The sequence below is a fragment of the Artibeus jamaicensis genome, unplaced genomic scaffold, assembly GCF_021234435.1.
Source record: "Artibeus jamaicensis isolate MK-2021 breed Jamaican fruit bat unplaced genomic scaffold, CSHL_Jam_final scaffold_369, whole genome shotgun sequence".
NCBI classification, from domain to species: Eukaryota; Metazoa; Chordata; class Mammalia; order Chiroptera; family Phyllostomidae; genus Artibeus; species Artibeus jamaicensis.
In genome coordinates, this window is record NW_026522042.1 from 5,159,416 (window position 1) to 5,181,013 (window position 21,598).

General features: G+C 37.9%; 1 protein-coding gene across 1 annotated transcript in view; it reads left to right on the plus strand.

Moving 5' to 3' along the window:
• HCN1 (hyperpolarization activated cyclic nucleotide gated potassium channel 1) overlaps window positions 1-21,598 on the plus strand; it is a 313,114-nt gene that overhangs the window by 235,088 nt on the left and 56,428 nt on the right. Inside the window, exon 5 of the mRNA XM_037145108.2 lies at window positions 15,576-15,722. Within this exon, the coding sequence (XP_037001003.2) occupies window positions 15,576-15,722 (147 nt within the window). The remainder of the gene's footprint in view (window positions 1-15,575; window positions 15,723-21,598) is intronic.

The window sequence follows — 21,598 nt, forward strand, 5'->3', positions numbered from 1 at the left end:
ATACAGAAACCAGGAATTCACAAACTCCACGTTGTTCTTCAAGTTCTTGTGTGTTCACTTCATATAAAAATATTCCATATTTTTTAATTTTTTATTATCATAAAAACACACGAGATCTACTTTCTTACATTTCTGAGTATACAATACATTGTCGTTGACTGGAGATGCAGTGTTGTACAGAGATCTCTGGAGCCGACTCATCCTGCTTGACTGAAACTAGTCCACTGGTAACCCCTCTGTTCCTCCTCCCTTCAGCCCTGGCAGTCACCACTCTCTTCTTGGACTCTCTGAACTTGACTGTTTAAGATACCTCAGATATCTGGAGTCGTGCAGTTATCTGTCTATTGTGTCTGGCTTCTTTTGCTTAAAATAATCCCCTAAGGGTTTATCCATGTTCTTGCACATTGCAAAACTTCCTTCCTTTTTAAGGATGGATAGTATTCCATCATATATATATATATACCCAAAACTTTTTATCTCTTCATCTTGATGGAGATTTAGGTTGTTTCCACATCCTGGCTATTCTGAATAGTGCTGCAATAATATAGGCGTGCTAATGTCTCTTTAAGATCCTGATTTCAATTCCTTTGGTTAAATACCCAGATCTGGGATTATGTAGTACTTTTATTTTATTTTATTTATTTTATTTTATTTTTTAGCATAAACAAAGTTTTTATTTATCTTTAAATTATTGTATTGCTGTTCCATGACAGTTGTCTGTATTTTCTCCCCACCTCTCCCACCACCCCCTCCAAACCCACCTCCCTCCCTTGCTCCCACCCTCCCCCTTGGCTTTGTCCATGCTGAGTCAAATAAGCCAGACAGTGAGAACAAATACCGTATGATCTCACCTCTTTAACCGGAACATATAGTCAACGAAAGAAAAAAGCAAACAAAATATAACCAGAGTCATTGACGTTAAGAACAATCTAACATTAGCCAGAGGGAAGGGGGTTGGGGACAGTGAGGAGAAGGGTTTTCAGGAACTACTATAAAGTACTTCTATTTTAAATTTGGGGGGGAACTTCCATACTGTTTTCCATACTAGCTGCACCATTTTATTTCCGCCATCAGACTATAGGGCTCCAGTTTACCTATATCCTTGCCAACACTTGTTTTCTTTTTTCTAATTTCTTCTTTTCTTTCTCTTTTTTTTTTTTGTTTTGTTTTGTTTTGATATAGCCATCCTAACAGTTGTGAGGTGGTATCTCATTCAGGTTTTAATTTGAATTTCCCTGATGACTAGGGACGTTGAACATATTCTCCTATGTGGTGTCCATTTGTATTTTTTCTCTGGAGAAATGTTTATTTAGGTCTTTAGCCCATATTATGTGTAAATGTTTTTTTCGTACTTTGACATGTGTTTGTTTGCTGTTTGACTTCTGCGTTGAGGACTCCTTGTAAACCTATCTCACTTTATTTTAATTGCAGTGTGCAACTACCCCCACTGTCCATTTTCATACTTTTTTATTAGCCCAAACAGAAGCTCTCCACCCAGTAAGTGGTAACTTCCCTCCTTCTGACTTTTTCTTACTATTGTACTTTAGATGCAGTTATACTGCTGCTATCAAGTAGTAGTGGGGGTAAATTAGCAGAAACATCGATAAAAGATGGAACCTAACACTGGCCACCTGTGTGCCCTCCATGGAAACTGGGGTTAGCGTAAGCTGTCCTCGTAGACCAGATGGTAATCACGATTTCTTATCTACATTTTCCCGTTGAGAAGGCCAATAAAAATGCAGGGTCTTTCAAAGACATGCGTGGCAGTCAAGAAATACCTTATTATTTGGGGTTAAATACAAGGATAAAAGTTCATTTATCTTTGTTCCAGCATCATTTCAGCCTTTGCCCAAGTCACTCCCTTTATTCCCAAATGAAAACGTGAGGCTCTTTCAATTAATTCACCTTCAACTCTCATCTCATCAGTTGTTTGAAACAAACAAATACAAAACAAAGTTTTATTTTTCTATATTTTCAATAGTTATTTGTTGGCAGTGTTGTTATTTATTATATTAGAGAATGAGTTCAATGGAGATATGAGGGCCATAGTTTAGAAACATCTCAAAATTTAACTTGATTTCAGCTAATTCATATTACACATAAAATATCAGTATTTCAATCTTAACTGGAATTAGCCCTGTTTTTCTCTCAGACATTTCATGCCTTCACAATATTTTTGACTCTATTGAAAAACAATTTTGAGGCAAGAAAGGGTGATTTTATATTCTATTTAATCCCTAGAATACCAAATAAATATGGCATTGATGCATCGTTAGTACTAGCATATTTCTTAAATGAAATGAATAAAAATTAAACAGATTGCTACATAATTTATCTGTGGCCATTGAGGTTATGGATTTAGAGTCTCTTTTCTATTTTAACTTTAGTCAAGTTTGATTTATCTCTTTTCAAATGAGACTCTTAAAAACTGAAACTAATTTTACCTAATATTAGTCATATTGTTAAGTCATTTTTCTTTTATTTTACGTGTATGAATTATTTTTACTTACATTTTAACAAAATAATGAAAGAGACATACATTTTACTGTTATAGTGAAAATTTTATTCTTAAAAATACTTGAAGGTATTAACCTAACATCTACTAGCTAGTAACTTTTAAATTGTAAGTTATAAAGGTAACATATTTGGAAAAAATTTTCAAATAATAAAATAGAAATATTTTATATGGTTTCAAAAACACAAAAACTAAAATTACTATAATGTTTTACTTTTAGAAAAAATATATGTCTCAGATGCACAGCTCAGAGACCATGTCCAGTGAATATTTTTTTAAACAATGTTGCAGATTCAGAGAATATCAGAGAAAAGTGCACACGAGAGGAAAAAGGTCAAATGCCAGTGGTCTGACATTGTAAAAAAATCAAAGATGGATGGATGGACGGATGGACGGACGGATGTCGTTACTGTTAGAGCTCCACGTGGACGGGGGGGGCTTGGGGGCCCAGGGGAGGCTGCAGGCAGGTCCCAATGCTGCCTGGCTCCAGCCTCATCTTCCGACTCAGGAGGAAACATGTGTCGTTGCTTCAAAATGAAACAGTTCTCCCTTTAGGCACATTTTCTAAATGTCTCTTTGTGTGGTGTTGCCAAGGAAATTGGTGTTCTGGTTTATTACGCAGTAGAGTTGACAGGGTTGGCTTGGTCTGTCTGGGCTGCTGTAACCCAACAGGGTGGCTTATAAAGAACAGAGATGAGCTTGTCAAAGGTCTGGAAGCTCAGACATCCAAGATCAAGGCACAGGTGGACTCATGTCTCCTCAGGATTCTGGCTCACAGATGGACTTTCTCAGGTGTCATCTCATGTGGCCACAGGGACAAGGGGGCCTTCTCTGGCCATTTTTATTGAGTATTAATCCACTTATTGATGAGGACTCCATTCCTTGTGATCAAATCACCTCCCGAAGGCCCACCTCCTAATACTATCTACCACCTTGGGGGTTAGGTATCAACATATGAATAGGAGGCAGACACAGACATTTAAACCATAGCGAGAGCTGTTAAATTAACCCAAGAATTAATCTTTTTCAAAGTACCGAACAACGGTAAAACACGCTGAGTGGTGAGGTGGCTATGGTATCCGAAGAGGCGCTGCACTGAGAACGCAGAGACCTGACTGTATTCCTCACCTTCCCCAGTGAGGTGTGAACAGAGGCCCAGTTGTCTTCCTCACCTTCCCCAGTGAGGTGTGATCCGTGTGTCAGTGAATGGGCTTAAGTTCTGGGCTCTTTCCCTCATCAGAGGACTGGATGCAATTCTCCCTGGTGCCTTGCAGGCTCTGACCACCTCCTTTTGTACTAAACATATGTTAATCCTCCTTGGACAATATAAAAGTCAATTTGAATGTCTTTCGGGTCATCCTTATAAACAATTCATTGATGTGTAGTACTGCCGGGGACACAGGCTAAAGGAACCTTTCTTAGAATTATAGGACTCCTTTTATTCTGTGTCATTGACTTTCAGGGCATATGCTAACGATTATTTTTAACATTAAATACCATCTTTAAAATAGCCCTTTTGGGGAATTTTCTTCCACTAGTTGTTGGTTTATAGCTACAATACATCCTAGTTTGTTATGGCATTGCCTGCCCATTTATAGTAACACCCAAACACACAGCTGCCCGATCCAACCATCTCAAGTAGGTCAGTGGCCAAACAGGAAATAATTAAGCTAAAACCTCCCTGCATCTTAGGGAATAGGTGTCAACATACAGGTATAAGGAGAGGTTGCATTTATTGCCTTCTTAAACACCTAACATGTCTTTGACCAGTTTTACCAAAAGCCATTATTTTGTTCTAGGTTAGTTTGAACAGGCAATCTGCCAAAGGTTGTAAAGGGTAGCTTGCAGGTGATTGTGGACAAATAGACTCCTAAATATTTGGAAAGTTACCATTAAAAAATAGATCAGATCACAAGGAAAGGAGGTAGGTAAATACCAGCAGCAACAGACAAAGACAACTTAGTGGAAAGACAACAGCCCCGCACATCTTGAAGCCACTGAACTGAAACATAAGTTCGGAAGAAGCCTTATATAAAAGCAGTATAGAGATATGGAAAAAGCCAGGCAGTGACTCCTGAACTATGTATAGTAGAGGAAGCGTTATGCACAGCAATTACCATGAATCATCGCAATAATTTAAATTATGTTCAGGATGCTCTAATTGGAGCACATTTCAGAGCATGTATGGGATGCTCTGGCCATAGAGCACAGGGTTTGAGAATGATCTCCAATTATGGAGCATAGAGATCCCCAAGTTTGAGATCTCTGGGGAGACAAAGAAATGCCTTTATGTTCTTTTTTATTTTAAATGTCGACATGTTTATAGAAATACTTTAATTTTGTACCCTTTTGTGTTTGAACTTCCTTCCATATCTCATGAGTGGCATTCTTTGTGCCAGGTCAGGAGATTGGTACCAGTTCGGTCAGACAAGCTAGGAAGCTAGTATTTACTTAGCACCGCTCTATGCCACATAATATTTAATCCTCAAATTAAGTTTCTGTGATTTTTGTTTTTCTGTTTTGTTAGATAGAGAAATAGAAGATCAAGGGATTCCAGTTTTAAAAAATTATAATTACAAAAACCTTCAAACACCAACAAAAATATATAATATGGGTACTACTATTTAAACATTTGATTTATATTTTTATTTATTTATAAACTTCCAATTATCACCTCCTTCTTCAAAAACTTGATGCCAAAGTTCAGGAAAGATGTGAAACAATTTATCAATATTTTTTCTGATCTGAACCCCAATGTTCTGCTGAAAATGTGCTCGGTGTTTTCTGAAGCACTGAAAATACTTGCTTTAGTGCAGAAAGAGTTAAAGTGCTGGGATGTTATTTTTAAGGTAAGAAAGTTGGGAGTCAGATGTGTCAAGCTTTTTAGTTAAAACCTTTATAGTTGTTTGATGATCCCAAGTTTGTTTTTTTTCCAAGTTTATTTTCATTTTCAGGGGTGTTATTTCTGTTTGTGTTTTTTTAACTTGCTAATATTAAACAAATGTATTTGTTATTATTCAAAATGTGTGACTGGTTGATTGTTCCACATGAAGTTTTATCTGTCTGAAGAACAAAATCAGACTTTAATATATACTCTATTAGCAGTAAACAGAGTCATTGCTATACTGTTAAAAATATATAATTCTCATACTATTTTCATTTTTTTCAAGTAAAAATTAGCTGTGAATCTGAATTCTACCCCATGAAAGAAAAATTCTAGCCAGAGCGGAGTCTTCTAGCGTGGTGTGGTTTGTTGCTCCCATTTCATTGTGGTTACAAACCTGAAAACTTGATTTTACAAAGTACAGAGCTGAAGTTACTCATTCTTAGAGGCTCTCCCACGTCAGCCTTTGCTCGGCTAAAGCTCAAGTTAAAATCCGTGATGCGCACAATCCAGAACGATCAAGTCAGTCAGTGATTTTCACACTTCTGTACCTGCTGCCACTAAAATGCAGAGAAATTTACACACATGCACTGGAGTGTTCTGGGGTCTCAACATGAAAATGTCAACGTTTACAGTACATTCTACAATTTATTTTGTTTTAATGTTACAAGACTGTACATTTCTTACCAGGAGGCAGGAAGATTCGGTATCTGTGTTCCTTGTCTTCTCTGAGACTCTTGTATTTCCTGATGTTATTGATGTTCTCCTGACTTCAGAAGAAAGATACCGATGAGACTGGAGCCCGGGAGCAAGCAGGACAGCAGGTGATAGGAGAGCAGGGAGGCATGTTCACCTGTGGCCCCAGGAGCAGGGAGAGAGTTCGGCTTTCCCTCTAAGCCTGGGATACTGGGAAGGTTTTACACAAAGACAGGTCATGGTCAGACCTACATTTTCAAAGGGTAACTCTGGCTCCTGGGCTGAGAATAAATTGTGAGCAGTCAGAAGGGGGAGCCGAGAGGCTTTTCAAGTCTTCCATATAAGAGGTGATGTCTTGGACAAAGTTTGCAGGAGTGCAGATGCATGGTGAAGGGGGTGTCTTATAAAAGATGCAGAAATATCACTCAGTGATTTAAACATTACAAAAACATATGCTGATATATGTAACCACATGGATATATCTTGGAAACATCATACTAAGGGAGAAGATGCCCGATGTAAGAGATTACACAGTGTATTATGCCATTTATTTGCAAGTCTAGGAAAGGCAAACAAGTTATAGAAAATAAATCAGTAGTTCCCTGGGGCTGGGGGGAGGGGAACAAGACAACCACCTAGGAGAATGAGAGGACTTTGGGGAGTGGTGGAAATGTTCTAAATCTTGGGCATGACAGTGATTGCTTATGGAAATGTACGCTTAAAGTGAGAATGTTGTTCTATGTGAATTAGACTTCAATCAAGCTATAAATAAAAATAGTGTATAGGCTAAAATATATTGACAGAAGTAGTGTATGAGGGAGAAAGAAGTGTGGCAAAGCCAATGGCAGTGTTTTTAGCCTCAGCTACTGGTAGAAAGTCATCATTATGTGATATGCAGGGATGAGATATTATATGGTAATATGAGGTTTTGAGGGAGGATTTCTGCTTCGGATTTGTTAAATGTGAGCTTAATGTCATTTCATATCCAACTAGAGATACCAATTAGGCAATTGGACAAAAAGAATCAGACTGAAAGAAGTCTACTCTGCAGACAGACTTTTAGGACTTCTCAGCGAATATGTACAGGAGTGGACAAAAGTGGGCTTATGGTTGTGAGCACACGAAGCACGACCTTAATAACGCTGTTGTGAGAATCATAACCTGCAGGTCTTTTTCCACACACACAGCAGTAATGCTGCTTTTGCCAACCCCTGTATTATTTAAGCCACAAGACTAGAAGCTGACAACATTCTCTCTCAATGCATGTTGATTATGAAGAGAAGAGGAGGCACTAGAATAATTTTCAAATTTCTCTGTCATTTGTCATTTCTTTTTAAATAAGCCACCCCCACTTCCCAGCCAAACTGTAGGCAAATGCCTGGCTAAACACCATGCAAAAAAGATACTCATTAATCTCTCTTTTCCCTTGGAAAAGCAGAAGCTCTCTCTTTTCCCTTGGCATTATTAGTCATGATGTTTAAGATGCTGGCATAAAAACAGTAGATATTGATAAATCATTGCGAGTTCAAATGACTCATTCAATTTGCATTACATATACACACTTATACTCAGAAATCCATATATATATGCATATATATGTATATGTACACACACAAAATATGAACATACATATGCATGTTTGTATATGTATGTGTATGTATTTTCTTTTGAAATCAACTGCCAATACTCAGGTTTTGTTCAAGTTCAAGCTATGTGTCAGTAAGACTACGGTTTTTCTCATTCTGCAGGGCTATACTTAGCACTTTCTTCTAATAACACCCCTTACTCCCTGGTAGGTGTTTACCAAAGGTTATTATAGTAATTATATATTGTAACTTCCCCAGCGGATTAACACAGGCTTTTAAATTGTTCCATGGTGAGACCAACAACTGGTCAGTACTCAGGTCTAAACGTGGGTTTTGACAGGCTGTGTTTGACAAACGTGTGTAGCTTCATTGCTTGACACCACATCATGTCAGACATGATAATACTATCATTACATCCATTTTAATATTTGTATGTGTTATATACTTAATAAAATTATGTTTTTAATTTGTACTGAAGGAATTAATCTTTGTTAGAATTATTCACTCCTGGAAAAACAAATTAATCCAAAGCAGTGCACATTTTAAGTATTTTAAAAGCTCCTTTCTTCATCAGATATGTTATTTCTCCATGGTAATTTACTGGTGAGTCATTTAATTCTTTGTCTTTTTTTAATTATTCTCCAGATGATATTTACTTGTAGTAATTGTTGTGTATCCCCAGATATTCAATTGCTTTAAATTTGGAAAGCCATGGACAGTAAAACACAAGCAGTTGTTTAAAAAAAAAAAAAGCTAGAGAGATTTTCAAAGTAACTCAAGCTGTAACTAATGCTGAGGGGTATTTTGACCAAAAATGATGAAGAATATCAATAATATTTTAATAATATTCGTAGTTTCAAACTGTTAATCTTTTTAATGCACTTATACAGGGATTATATAAATAATTTATCACCCATCACTAAAAGCTTAAAACTTGTTTGAGGGTAGTAGGATGAGAGTATTAGTAAATATTAAAAGAAATATTTAACTCCATTACTGATAGTGAATATGTCTTCCCAATGGAGGATTAACAACTCGCATCTTTTCACTGAAGAATTTTATGCACACACACACGATATACGGTTGCAATATTCAGTGCACACAATTTAAAAATTTTTATACCATTTTAATGACTGTCCACTAGTATAAAAGCTGCAGTCATGAGTAGCCTGTAAGATTTAACTTTGGTGTGAAATAATTACCTCTAGATTTATGACTAATAGACTTCATAGTTTAGGAAATACTTTGTCCTTCATCATCTAATTTTTAAACATGAAATGACAAATCATTTAAAGTTAAAGTTAATGCCTAAGTTATGGACCTTCCAGCTACTTCAAATAAGGCATCTTATCCTCCTCAGGGGGAAAAAAAAGACTAGCCATTTTGTCATAGTTAACAGGTATTTGATTTTTCTCTGTGATGTAAAATTAGAATTTTTTAAAGTAAAAGTTTAAATGTTTTGCATATATTTGGCCTTATCAGACAAACCTATCTCATATTATATTTGGTGGTACTTCAAAAATGTAATTCAAATCAGGTACCCAATTAACACTAAACAGTATTGGCTACAAAAAGGAACATTTTAGAACACATAGAGTGAATCTAGCATATGTTGACTATCTAGTATATATGAGTTGCTGTATTCGAAAATAGAGAAAAACAAGGAAAATACACCTCAAGATGCCTATGGTCTATTTAAGAATATAGACAATTTAATAAGCAATTATGATAGTGAGAAAAGAACCAAGGAGTGGGTTTGGTGTGGTGGGAATATAAATGCCCCACCTAATCTAATCTAGATCTTTCTACTGTGAATTTCTGATCACCAGTGTAAGCAACACTGAGGACTTTGTTAGAAATACCAAATCTCAGTTCCAACACCACCCAGACTGAAAGAGAATCTTCATGTTAGGAATATCCTCATATTATCTGAATGTGCATTATTAAAGTTTGAGCCAACTCAGGTAGTAGGGAAAAATATTCAGAGAAAGTATCAGTAAATGGGAATGAAAGTATCAGTAAATGGGAATTGACTTGGGGTGAGAAGAGCTCAATCTAATATGCAGACACTGTATTGTGGAAGTGTATAACTGAAGCCCGTATAATTTTATTAACCAACATCATCCCATTACCCTCATAAATGCAATTGGAAAAACGAGCTCCCAAATGGCAACATGGTTCATTTATAGAGAATAAGGTAAAATATCTTGGAAACAAAGAGATGATTATCCTCTAAACCAGATCTATAGCTTAGCTGTTGGTTGGATAGAGAAGTTGTGGGAGAGAAAGGAGATGATTTCAATTCCGGGCTTTGTGTTTGATGTGCTTTGAGACATGTTTTAAGAGTAGATGCTTAAGGGGAAGATGACATATGAGTCTGAAGATCTGAAGTCAGTTCTCTGCTGGAGTTATTGATCGGAAGTTGGTGGTATATTGACAGTAACTTAAATCAGACAGGGGAAGGATTGCTCAAAGAAAATATGTGAGGTAAAAATTTTAAGAATGTCTTCGGGTATAGTCCTTGGAACCACCAAAATATAAAGAGACCTCAACAAATAAGACTGCAAAAAGCAGCCAGAGAGGAAAGAGAAGAGCATCTAGGTAGAGAATCCAGGGACTGAGATGCCTTGAGGAGGAAGGGATCAATAATAATGTTGTCTTCCTTTGGGTTCTCCTACAAGCCTAAGAAAGAGATTTGGGTGTAGGTGATTTATTAGGGAGTAATTGAAAAAGCAGAATGGGGAACAGAAAGAGTAAAAGTGGTATAAATGGAAAGCCAATCAAGTGTATTTCACTGAATTATTTTCTAATATGGTCTTGCACTTGGTCCCACTGATACCCTTGAGGAAAGATGTAGGAGACACCCCAGAATTGTCTCTCTGTGTGAGGGGAAGCTATGACATGAATCTATAGACTCGAGTCCCTCATTGTTTAATGTTATGTGAGTAGTATTACCTATTCTTGCCCCATCCCTAAACATCCATGCAACTCTATGGTGAACTGAGCAAGTTTTCTAAGTTTCTTAGTTCTTAGGCAGAGACCCCGAGGTGGACTATCCAACAGAGGTGTAGCTGAGGTCAGAGGTGGGATAGCCATGAGAATGGGGGAGTGTCATGGGGCATCAGCTACTAGTGTTCAGTGTTGTTCAGATACCAAATAACAGCATCTTTGCAAAGTATCTGATTACCATGGCGATCATTGGCAGATCATTGAAACCTAAGGAATTACTAGAGAAGCAGAAGGAATGGAAGCTGTAGTCCAATATTGAAAGTTTTAATGAGCAGTAGACAGTGAGACAGTAAGTGTAGACCACTCTGTCAAGAGATTGGTTGAGAAAGGAAAGGGAAAAACTTGGGCAGTAGATGGAGGGCTGCTTGTGCTCAACCGAGAGCCATTTTTTTTTTTTTTTTAGGAATATCAGTAAGTGAAGAAGAGCACAAACTGGATCCAGATGACCCAGGTTCAAATCCTGACTTCGGATCTAATTAGCTGTGTGACTTTATACACGTTATTTAAATTCTCTGCACCTCAATTTCATCATCTGTGAGGTGAAGAAAATGGCAGCAAAGCAAATATCAGTAAACTGTTTAGCGGGGCGCCTGGAAAAAAGTTTGTAATATTCAATTAGTATTATTTTTAATCGTTTTAAATGAACGGCATGTTTAAAAGCTATTTGCCTAGAACCAATACATAGAAGAGAAAGCTGAAGTTATAGGATAGATACTGGAGCCTATAGGGATAATGTTCCTGGGGAACAGTGATAAGATACTCAAATATACTTTGAAAGTGTGAAAAGACAATGTTTCAATTGTTACAAGAGCAGAAAGAAGAAAAAATAGGTGTCTCTCAAAGTGAGTTAATAGATGGTCTTGTGCGAAAGCTTCTATTTCTTGTGCACTGTTAGGTAAGCCTCGCATGGATGTCAGGCCACCCCAGTGCGTGAGAGAAACCGTGGGGGGGGGGAGACGAGGACATTTAGATGGCATAAACTGTTTTCAGTGGCCCATTGGATTTCACTTGCTAATTTTTACTTTTATGTAATTTGCTCCCATAATAAAATGAGAAGTGTAACTTCTGACTCCCACCTTCCAGTAATCTTCAGTGTGCAAGTGAGGCCTTGGGACTGGAAGACAGTTCTTTTCATCCTAACGACAATCGTTGTATATCATTTCCACATTCACTGGCTGAGGTCCAGTACCCCTTTTCTTAGAAACTTTGTCCTTCTTTGGCTGATGCTAATCATTTTTTTCTGGTTCTGCTCTCACATCTTGCTGCCAAATGTCAGTTCCCTTAACTTGATCACCCTCCATGATTCAACTGCTTTTAAAATACAAGTTCTACTTCTGCACTTCCCCCGAGTCATTGACTATGTGTGTATTTTCTCTCCAGAGAGCCTGACCTACAGATAAGCATGAGAATGTGTGTGGTCGTCTTCACCCTGACTTATCAAACTGGATTTTCTTTCTTTCCCCCACTCTCATTCCCAGTGCTTCCTTATGTCCTAAGATAACACAGTACTTAGCATATAGAAGTGGCTCTGATATTTTAGTGTCTCCAGAGAATGTTACAACGCAGACTGCTTAGCATTTGTGATTCAGAGTTTCTAATTCAGTAGGTCCGGGGTGAAGCCTGGTATGCATTTCTAACAGATCCCCTGGTGATGCTGGTATTTGGCAACCACACCCTGGGAGCCATTAGCACACAGCAGTCAATTAGTACTTGCTAGATCAATGATTGCTGTAAGTCAATGAATGTTTAAAATGTGTAATGTAGACTCAAAAATCAAACTTGAGTCAGTATGAGTAAATGACAAAAAAATATTCATAGAAATATGTTCTGAAGGAACAAGAGAGATCATTGGGCCTAATACCCTTCTGTGGTAGATTAGTAAGCTGAAGTCTAAAAGAACAAAACCAATTTTGTAAGGAAAAAGAACTGGATTCAACCAATCCCAACTTTCCTTAAAAATAAAATAGTTTTATGTGTAATATTTGTGTTTAGCTAACTAAGGCCTGGTTTTCTAACTACAGAGACAGACAGAGCAGATCGTTTTAGATGAGTAGGCCTTTGCACATAGGCACAGGTCTCTCCCCAATGACCAACATCTGGCTGAATTTTAATGCTGCCTCCCATAACCCTAAGATGCACACAAAGAACTGAGAATCTAGAGTTCAATGTTCTGGGTCAGGTTAAAATTTCTCACTGCTCCAAGCAATGTTTGGGCAGAAAGCTCTTTGAGAAAAGCAAGCAGAGACTGCTTGGCACCTACTGGTACAGAAGAAATGCATCCTTTATTCGGCTAGAACTGAAAGGATGTCTCATCACTACAGCCAGCATCCAAACTGTAGTGGTCTTATCATCTGATGTGGTTTTATTATTCTCCCAAGTTCAAGTATTTGGCAGGACTCACCAGACGGCAGGCTATACCCTGATGTGTGGCTTTTGTTTAAAGTCAAAGGAACCATGTGTGCAACAGAGAAAGAGACACACACGTGTGAGAGGCTGAGGGCCTTTCCCCAGCTCGAGCTTTTCAGGGGCTCCATCTTGCAGCACCTGGAACGTGCAGTGTCTCTGCCTTGCCCCACCAGTTCTTGGACTTCACCCACCAAGATCTGTGCAGTGAGCCTTCATCTGGGGAGAGCTCACCAACAATGCTTTTCATAGCTCTTTATCTAGTCAAGCCAAACTAGTCAAACCAAAGAGGCTAGTTGTAAGTCCTTAGTGCAGAAGTTAACCTTACATGTCCCCAGTGGAGTTTCAGATCCTAAACAGTACATCAATCATTCCACTGCCCTCTTTGGGGCTAAGGGTAAAAATTAGATACAGATGTGTCTCTAGAAACAAAAATAGAGCTGTTCCAGAGCAGCTGCAAATGACCTTTATCCTACAGAGTGGTGTGTAGAGAAGGCTCCAGAAGCTTCTAGGGGCCAAGCAGACTGAATCCAGGTCCCCAGAAGTGAGCTAGCAAGCTATAGATGTTAGGTGGCTCATTGATTCAAAGTTCTTCGGAAAATAGGTTGCTTCAGATACTACTGATGTATATATACACACACACACACACACACACACACACATATATATATATATATATATATATAGAGAGAGAGAGAGAGAGAGAGAGAAATCTACAGGCTTTAAATACTTTAGGGGAATAATGTGGTGACCAAATAAAGGAAATGTCATGACAAAGTTGTATATCATTAGTTGATGGCAATTGGTTGATTATTACTAATCAGTAGTAGTTGATATTAATTAGTTGATTATTGCTAATTAGTAGTATTTCATTAGTTGATAGTAGTTGATAGTTCTCTCAAAGGGAATATCCAAACAATATGAATGTTATATGTAAGGAAACTATATGTAGGGAAAGTTGAAGAAATATGATTCAGTGGGTTGCTGTTTCTCATGAATATGTCTGTTATCAATTATAATTATAATCACAATAAGTATGAATGAGGAGTCAGAAGGCCTACATATTCCAGTCAGAACTCTGTTATTAGGAAGATTTGAGAAAAAAGTTTCCCTAGATAACACATGAAATACATTTTGTTTAAGGAAAGAATCTTATTCCAGGATCTTTACCTGGTTTTGTTACTTACTATTTTATTTGTACTCAGTGTTATTATCTGTGCAACATAACTAACTTTGAGGGTTTTAACTAATTTTTTCCAAGTGTGGTGTCGGGATCACTAGCGTCGATCACTAGTGTTTCTGAAACACTAAAGGAACAGTTCTCAGCCTCACGTGCGATGAGTCACGTGGATGCCCTTCTGAGGGGCAGGTTCCGACCCCAGGGGTCTGGATGGAGCCCGACGTTCTCTCCTCATGAGCCCCCACGTGACATTTGTACTTCTGCATTCCCACTTGAGTAGAACAGAGGTTACTTCTTTTTAATCTCTACTGTATTTTTACTTTATCTGTATTTAATATATTTACTCTGTGTTGTATTTTATTAAATTACCCTTTTAGTCCACTTACACCCTCTCCCCCCAGTAATCACCACACTGTTGTCCGTGTCCATGAGTTCTTTCTCTTTTTTGCTCAACCCCTCTACCACCAATACCCTCCCCCACCACTAGCTGTCATCCTGCTATTTTTCAAACCAATACTGTCTCTGTGGGTGTCTATGAGTGTGCGTGTAAGTTCACAATGGCACATATGTCCGAGGACTTGGTGTCTGGGGTTAAGCCTGAACATGTGCATTCCCAGAAGGCAACCCCACGTCTAATTTTATAAACAATCAAGTTTAAGAGCTCCTTGGTTAAAGGAACTTCAGTGTCTCAGTCAAGTTTCCGCTCTGAAAGTATGTGGACCCAGTCTCACCCCGTCCCCTCCTGAATCCTCACTGAAGCGGGACATGCTCTCCTATCGCAGCAGGCATTGTGCTTCCTGGGTGTCTGCGACTTGCAAATGGTCGCCAAGTGCTTGGCCTCTATGTCGAAAGTCGAGTAGGTCTGATCTCTTCCTACGGGGTCTAAGATAAAACCTTTCATGTTACCCAAAGTTACATGATTCTTTCTCCAGATAAAGACCCAAAGAGCAGTCTCCTTTGGAACTCAGGTAAAAATGAATTATATATATATTTGCTATTTGTTTTTAGCCCATAACAGGCTTTTCTGGGGCTACACCCTTAAATTCACTCTGAACTCCTCTCATGCCTTCTCGCCGTAATATCTCAGTTCATTACTGGAAACAATTACCTAAACAAATGCCTTCTATTCTGTGTGACCCAGATTAGGAACATTACAACCTGGCACCTTAGCTCCTTCCCCTTAAAGAATTACTCCTTTTGTTACTGTTATTCAAGTGTCATTGAATACAGCACAAAGTAACCTGATGACTTCTCATTCCCCTTAACAATAGTCTCTAATTTTCTTTTTTCCTTTCCTTACAGTACAAGCAAGTGGAACAATACATGTCATTCCATAAGTTGCCAGCGGACATGCGTCAGAAGATTCATGATTACTATGAACACAGATACCAAGGCAAAATCTTTGATGAGGAAAATATCCTCAGTGAACTCAACGACCCTCTGAGAGAGGTAAGCTGTACCATCCTGAATCCCCTTAGTGCGGGATATCATCCCTTTTCTCTTCTCAAGGGACGTCCTCAAGTCTGTGCTATAACATCACTCAAAAGGAATATCACTCTTTTGTTGCCCTTATTATTTTTTATGTTTTCCCATATACATGTTTTTAATTGCTAAAAAATATTGGGAAATGATTTTAATTATGATTCTCCGGCTGTTTCTTTCTGTACCCTAGTTACTAAACTTCCTTTCTGTATTCTGATTGTCCATATCTGTTCAGTGTTCCACTGTCTTATCGGGTTCTTACGTAAATGTTTCTATCTTTTTGATTTCCTCTGTCCTTCCATGTTCACTGTCTCTGTCCACCCCCTGGAGTCTGCTCACAGAGTTGCCTAATGTGTTGCAGGTAACTCATTTCTTATGACCTCATTACAACAATTCTTTGATATGCAGATTCCTTCCATTTTCCCCTAGAACTTTCTCCCCTGCCCACTGAGGTCAGGCCACCCCTAGGCTGAAAGAACATTCTCTTCATTGTTCATGTTTCTTACACAGCTTCCGCTCTTTTTTCTTTCTTTCACTACCAACCTTCTCAAAAGGTCCCTGATCTAAGCATTGCATTGTGGTTTTATACCCACTTCTTCACTATAATTGTTTCCTTGAAAGCTATCAGTGACCTGTTAGTCAGCAAAACTTTTGCCCTTGAGCCCTTGTTGGTAGCATTTAGACTGTTAACTAAAGTCACATTCTGAATCTTTTTGGGGGCAGAGGTGACTTTAACGCTGAATCATTCTTGAGCCATTTATTTTACATTCTACCTTCCCGAATTTATTCTTTTATTTATTTGATTGCACACTTCAGTTCTGTAAGTCTGAGCTCCAAGTTCTTGCCATAAAGCCCCATTTTCCTAAAAGCTACAGGCTATCACCTGGCCCTGTGCAGACGGTAAGTTACTTAATAAAATAATGCCATCATTCAACAGTGAATTATCATGTCTTTTGAGGTTTCTCTGTAGAGGTTTGAGTCATTCTCTCAAGCTATTTGGAATATCAGAGGTTGGTCCTTTTTTGAAATGTTTTCTCCTCTGCACATTCAGTCATTCAAGAAATGCTATCAGCTCATTGAGGGGATACATCTACACTGGTCCCCTGCCTCCTCTCCCCGAAGCATCACCTGAACCTTATCCCTGTCACAGGGACTAGCTGCTCTAGAGCTAATGACCTTACAGCCTTTGATCTGTTCTCTTCACCATTTAAAACTTCCTCGACGCCACATTAATCCTCTTTTATGGGTACAAGCTGGTCATTTCTCTGCTCCAAAACTTTCAGTCCTTACAATACAAATTAAGTCAGGTAAACCCACAGAAGGCTGGTATCATAGCCCTTCATTACCCTGACCCCAGTCTGATCTCCAGTTTTCTTTTCCCTGATGTCCTGCATGCTCCAAAGTAGCCTCAGGTCAAATGTGCAACTTGCCATTTCTGCAAAAAATCAGTGATAATTTCTCACCCTTGCATCAGATGTTCTCCAGAAATGTCTTGTGTGTTAGCAAAATCCTGTTGAGTAATACTTCTTTATTTATACATTCTTGGTTTTTCCAACTAGACAAATACCATATGGATCTGATCATCCTCGTCTCTGCCCTCCCACAACCGTGCACTGAGTCCATAAATGTAGGGTGCTACTTATCCATTCTGTCTGTGTTATCACTATTTTTTCACAGTTGTTTTCTCTACTTTTGTCTTAAAAGTTCCTTAAAAGCAAAGGCCATTTATTTTAAATTATTCTTGAAATTTCTAGTACATGTTTTATGTAATAAATACTTAATAAATATTTTCATTCCAACTAATGGCTTTACCATTTTTAACCATTCTTAATTTTCTGCATCCCCTAAAAGTTATTTATATTTTTCATGCTTTTTAAAAAAAAGCCTTAAGATATAAGGTAAGAGTTTTGGCAATAAAAGGAAATAAATATCTGCTATGCTAATGATTAGTTTATTTTTTTCTAGAACATCCTCAATGAAATGGGAATATATAAATCTTTGTGCTCTGGGAAACATAAATCAAACTTCATTGTATTGCAAAAAAGTAATATGTTGTTTGTTTGTAAATCTATCCATGTTTTGCTTTATCTCTGTGGGATTACAGAAGTTGTACTAAATCCAATCCCCCTTCATTGAGGGGCACAGTCCCAGGACTGGGGCACCAGGTGCAATTCTCAAAGGCCTAGAGCGAATCAGAGGAGGGTGGTTGAGCCATGGTGTGGAGACAGAGATAACCCAAGAGACAATACCAGGAATTCAAATAGATCGTAACATAAGAGGATACAGTAAAACTAAGGATTTATTTTAAAGAAGCAGGGGCAAGTAAGGATTCCAGAATAAAATGTCCAGGAGGGAATACAGAAAGCTGATAGAAGAATATGAACATAAAAGTGATCTCTAAGCCCCAGCTGGTGTGGCTCAGTGGACCGAGTGCTGGCCTTCAAACCAAAGGGTCACCAGTTTGAATCCTAGTCTGAACACATGCCTGGGTTGCAGGCCAGGTCCCCAGTTGGGGGTGTGTAAGAGGCAACCACACACTGATGTTTCCCTCCCTCTCTTTCTTCTTCCCATCTCCTCTCTCTAAAAATAAATAAAATATTTAAAAAATTAATAACTCTAAAAAAAGAACCCTAAGAATTTGCATGCTTAAATGGGAAGCATTCCTCTGTGCTAGAAATTCTCCATATAATGTAAAATCAATAAAATTTTATTGTTTAAAATTTTATTTTAAAATTTATTTTAAAATAAATAAATTTTTATTTATTTATTTTAAAATAAATTTTATTTTAAAATAAATAAATATTTATTGATTTTTATTTTTAAAATCAATAAAATTTTATTGTTTAAAATCTTATTTATTGGAAAACAATTTTATTTATTTTTAACATTTTATTTATTAGATAACAATAAAATTTTCTTAAGTATGTGTACAATATTAGTTATCTTTTCTTGCCATGCTTTAATTTACTCTGATCTTTAGTAGGAAATATTCCACTTTTTATTTGTCCCCCATAAAGCCATCTACAGATATAACTCCAATTTCCTCATTTCTTGCAATTATTCTGTCGTGAATTATGATGCATTGTTTTCCTTATATTTTCAAATGCCATCATTCAGGGTCTCAGCATCTTTAACTGAGCTGCAGACGTACACGCTAAACTTTTCCCCCTGCCTTTGATATCAAATGGCTCAACTGCATCCCACCTCATGGCTACCATATTGACAGATACCAAAAAATAAGTTGGACGATCAAAGGGGATGACCTTCGATCCCCTGCAAGAAAAAGCCCAAACTTCTTGACATGGCACATCAGACCTTCCGTGGCCTGACTCCATCTTTGTTTCTGTGCATTCTTGCTTCATCAGCAGAGCCTTGTTCAGAATTTTGAAGGCAGGGGATGCTTTCCATTGCCTCCTCGCCTTCCTTTCTGCTTACCCTCTGCCTTCAGTCCTTTCTACTCAGCTCACCTTCTCCTTTCTATGAAACACTCTTAACAAGGCCCCACCTTCTTCCTAATTTACCCTGATTACTCAGTCTCTGCCTCTATATCTGTCATTTGACAGTTTGTCTCTTTAAAACTAGGAGCTCATTGAGTGCAGAGACTGCGTCTTACTCTCTTTGTATCTCTAGTGCCCAGTAGATAGTAAGAACTCATTAAATATGTACTGAGTGAATGATCTTTAATAGAATGAAGAATGAAAAACAGGGTAAGAGTCAAGGCTGCAACATAAAAATAGATATCCTAGAAGTGGAAGCATGAAATGCTTAATCGCTTAACACCTCGGAAAGCTGAAAACGGTTTTCTCCCTTTGCTTATTTGCTCTTCACCTTTTGCCCCTCTGGCACTGGAATCACACAAAGCCTAAACGTGTTATTAGTACTGAATTCGGACTTTACTAGCAAGAAGCAGGATGAGTGGAATAGGAACATAAGGAAAGGCATCGGCAGAGACACAACAGAAGTCACTATTCAAAGAAAGCTTGAGTCTAAACAAGCCAGACATGTTTTCTAAAGAAAAGTTTGATAAGAACAATGGGGAATATACCTCTACTAGGACCTGCTAGTAGAGAGAGATCTGTAGTGGTGGTGGTAAATCATGAGAAATATTTTAGTATATTTTTACTATTTTTAATTTGTTTTTAATTTTGTTGTATTTTTCCCATAACATTTACCCCCCATACTCTCTTGCACCTCTACCTACCCCCTCCCACCCCGCAGCTTGTCCATATCCATGAGTTCTTTCTCATTTTTAAAATTTTGCTCTATCTCTTCATATGCCACCCACCCCCAAATTTAAAAATTGTAAAAGACATTACTCCACTTTTCAAAAGGTACATTCCACTTAGAGATGAGACCTAGACTTATGCAGAGGTGTGTCTTGGTCACTGTTGAGCTTCTAGTGTCTAGGAGGTGCCTTGCACATAGAAGACATTGAATGACTGATACAATAAATGTTGATTAGTGAAATTAGGACACTCATACGGGGAAAGCTGGATATTCTGATATATATTTTATGACAGGAGGTAAGAAAATACAATGCGCTTTGTGTACATGTACACATACCACATACAATTGCTAGTCATGTATGTACAATTTGGAGTCAACAACCATCATATGTTATAACAAAACTTTTAACTGAAAATTGCTTTGTTATCTGGAAGGCTCATTTTTATGAAAGCATTTCATATAATTTGGGGTTCTAATGTATACTTAAGAGCAGTCATTTTTGCTAACACAAATCTGTGTGCTCCAGGATGTAGAAAAGCAAAAGGTAGGTCAAACCTTCAGTATCTCCAAAACTTATACAGAGAACCATGTTGATTAAAAACAGAGAGTGTACAAGTAAAATGCAATGTTTAGGAATGTGAAAGTTAGTTATTCTATATTCATAACCAATTAAGTTCCCATTATATTTTATCAATTATATTCCCTAGCCTTTCTTTTCAATGGATTTGAAGAGTTCAAAGTACAAAATTACTTTAGTATGTAAAATGACAGAAAGAATTAATGAATGTGTGTGACCAACACTCTTATAAAAATCGTATGTCATGCACACCCTGGTTGGTGTGGCTTAGTGGATTGAATGCCTGCCTGCGAACCAAAGGGTCACCTGTTCAATTCCATGTCAGGGCACATTCCTGGGTTGTGGGCTAGATCCCCAGTAGAAGGTGTGCAAAAGGCAGCCACACATTGATGTTTCTCTCCCTCTGCCTCTCCCTTCCCTTCTGTCTAAAAATAGATAAAATCTTAAAATAAAATCTTATATCATGCATATGAAAGTTAATTGAGTAGATATTTCAAAAGCACTGCTTTATTGAAAGCATTCTCCTATTTTCATTTCTATGGAAGAAAAAAATGCCTTACCTTTTTCATACATCAGAGACAAATTTCTGAAAGATCTGTAACAAACACCTTGCTTATTCTTAATGTCCAAATCTCAACACCAATGTTACCTCCTCAAAGAGGCCCTCCCCGAGACGTTCACCCACACTAATTTCCTGGCACTTGCTCTCATCACACCAGCCTTTTTCTTCTGGAGGTACCACTCTGCTATCTTTTGGTTCCTATAAATTTATTTCTTAATTGCTCATTCTGTTATATGAACTCTGCATCCAAGAAAGCAAGGAATTTGTCTTGATTTCCACTCTAACCCAGCCCCTAGATAGCACATATTTAATAATTACTTGCTGGATAAATAAACAAAAGCAAACTGAATAAGGATCTCGCACTTGACAGTCACCTCAAAGAATCGCTGACAATTAGACCTTGGAATGAGCGTTCTGTCCACCAAAGAGAGCGCTGAGATGGGTAAGAAGAGCGATGCCCACGACTGTGAAGTACTC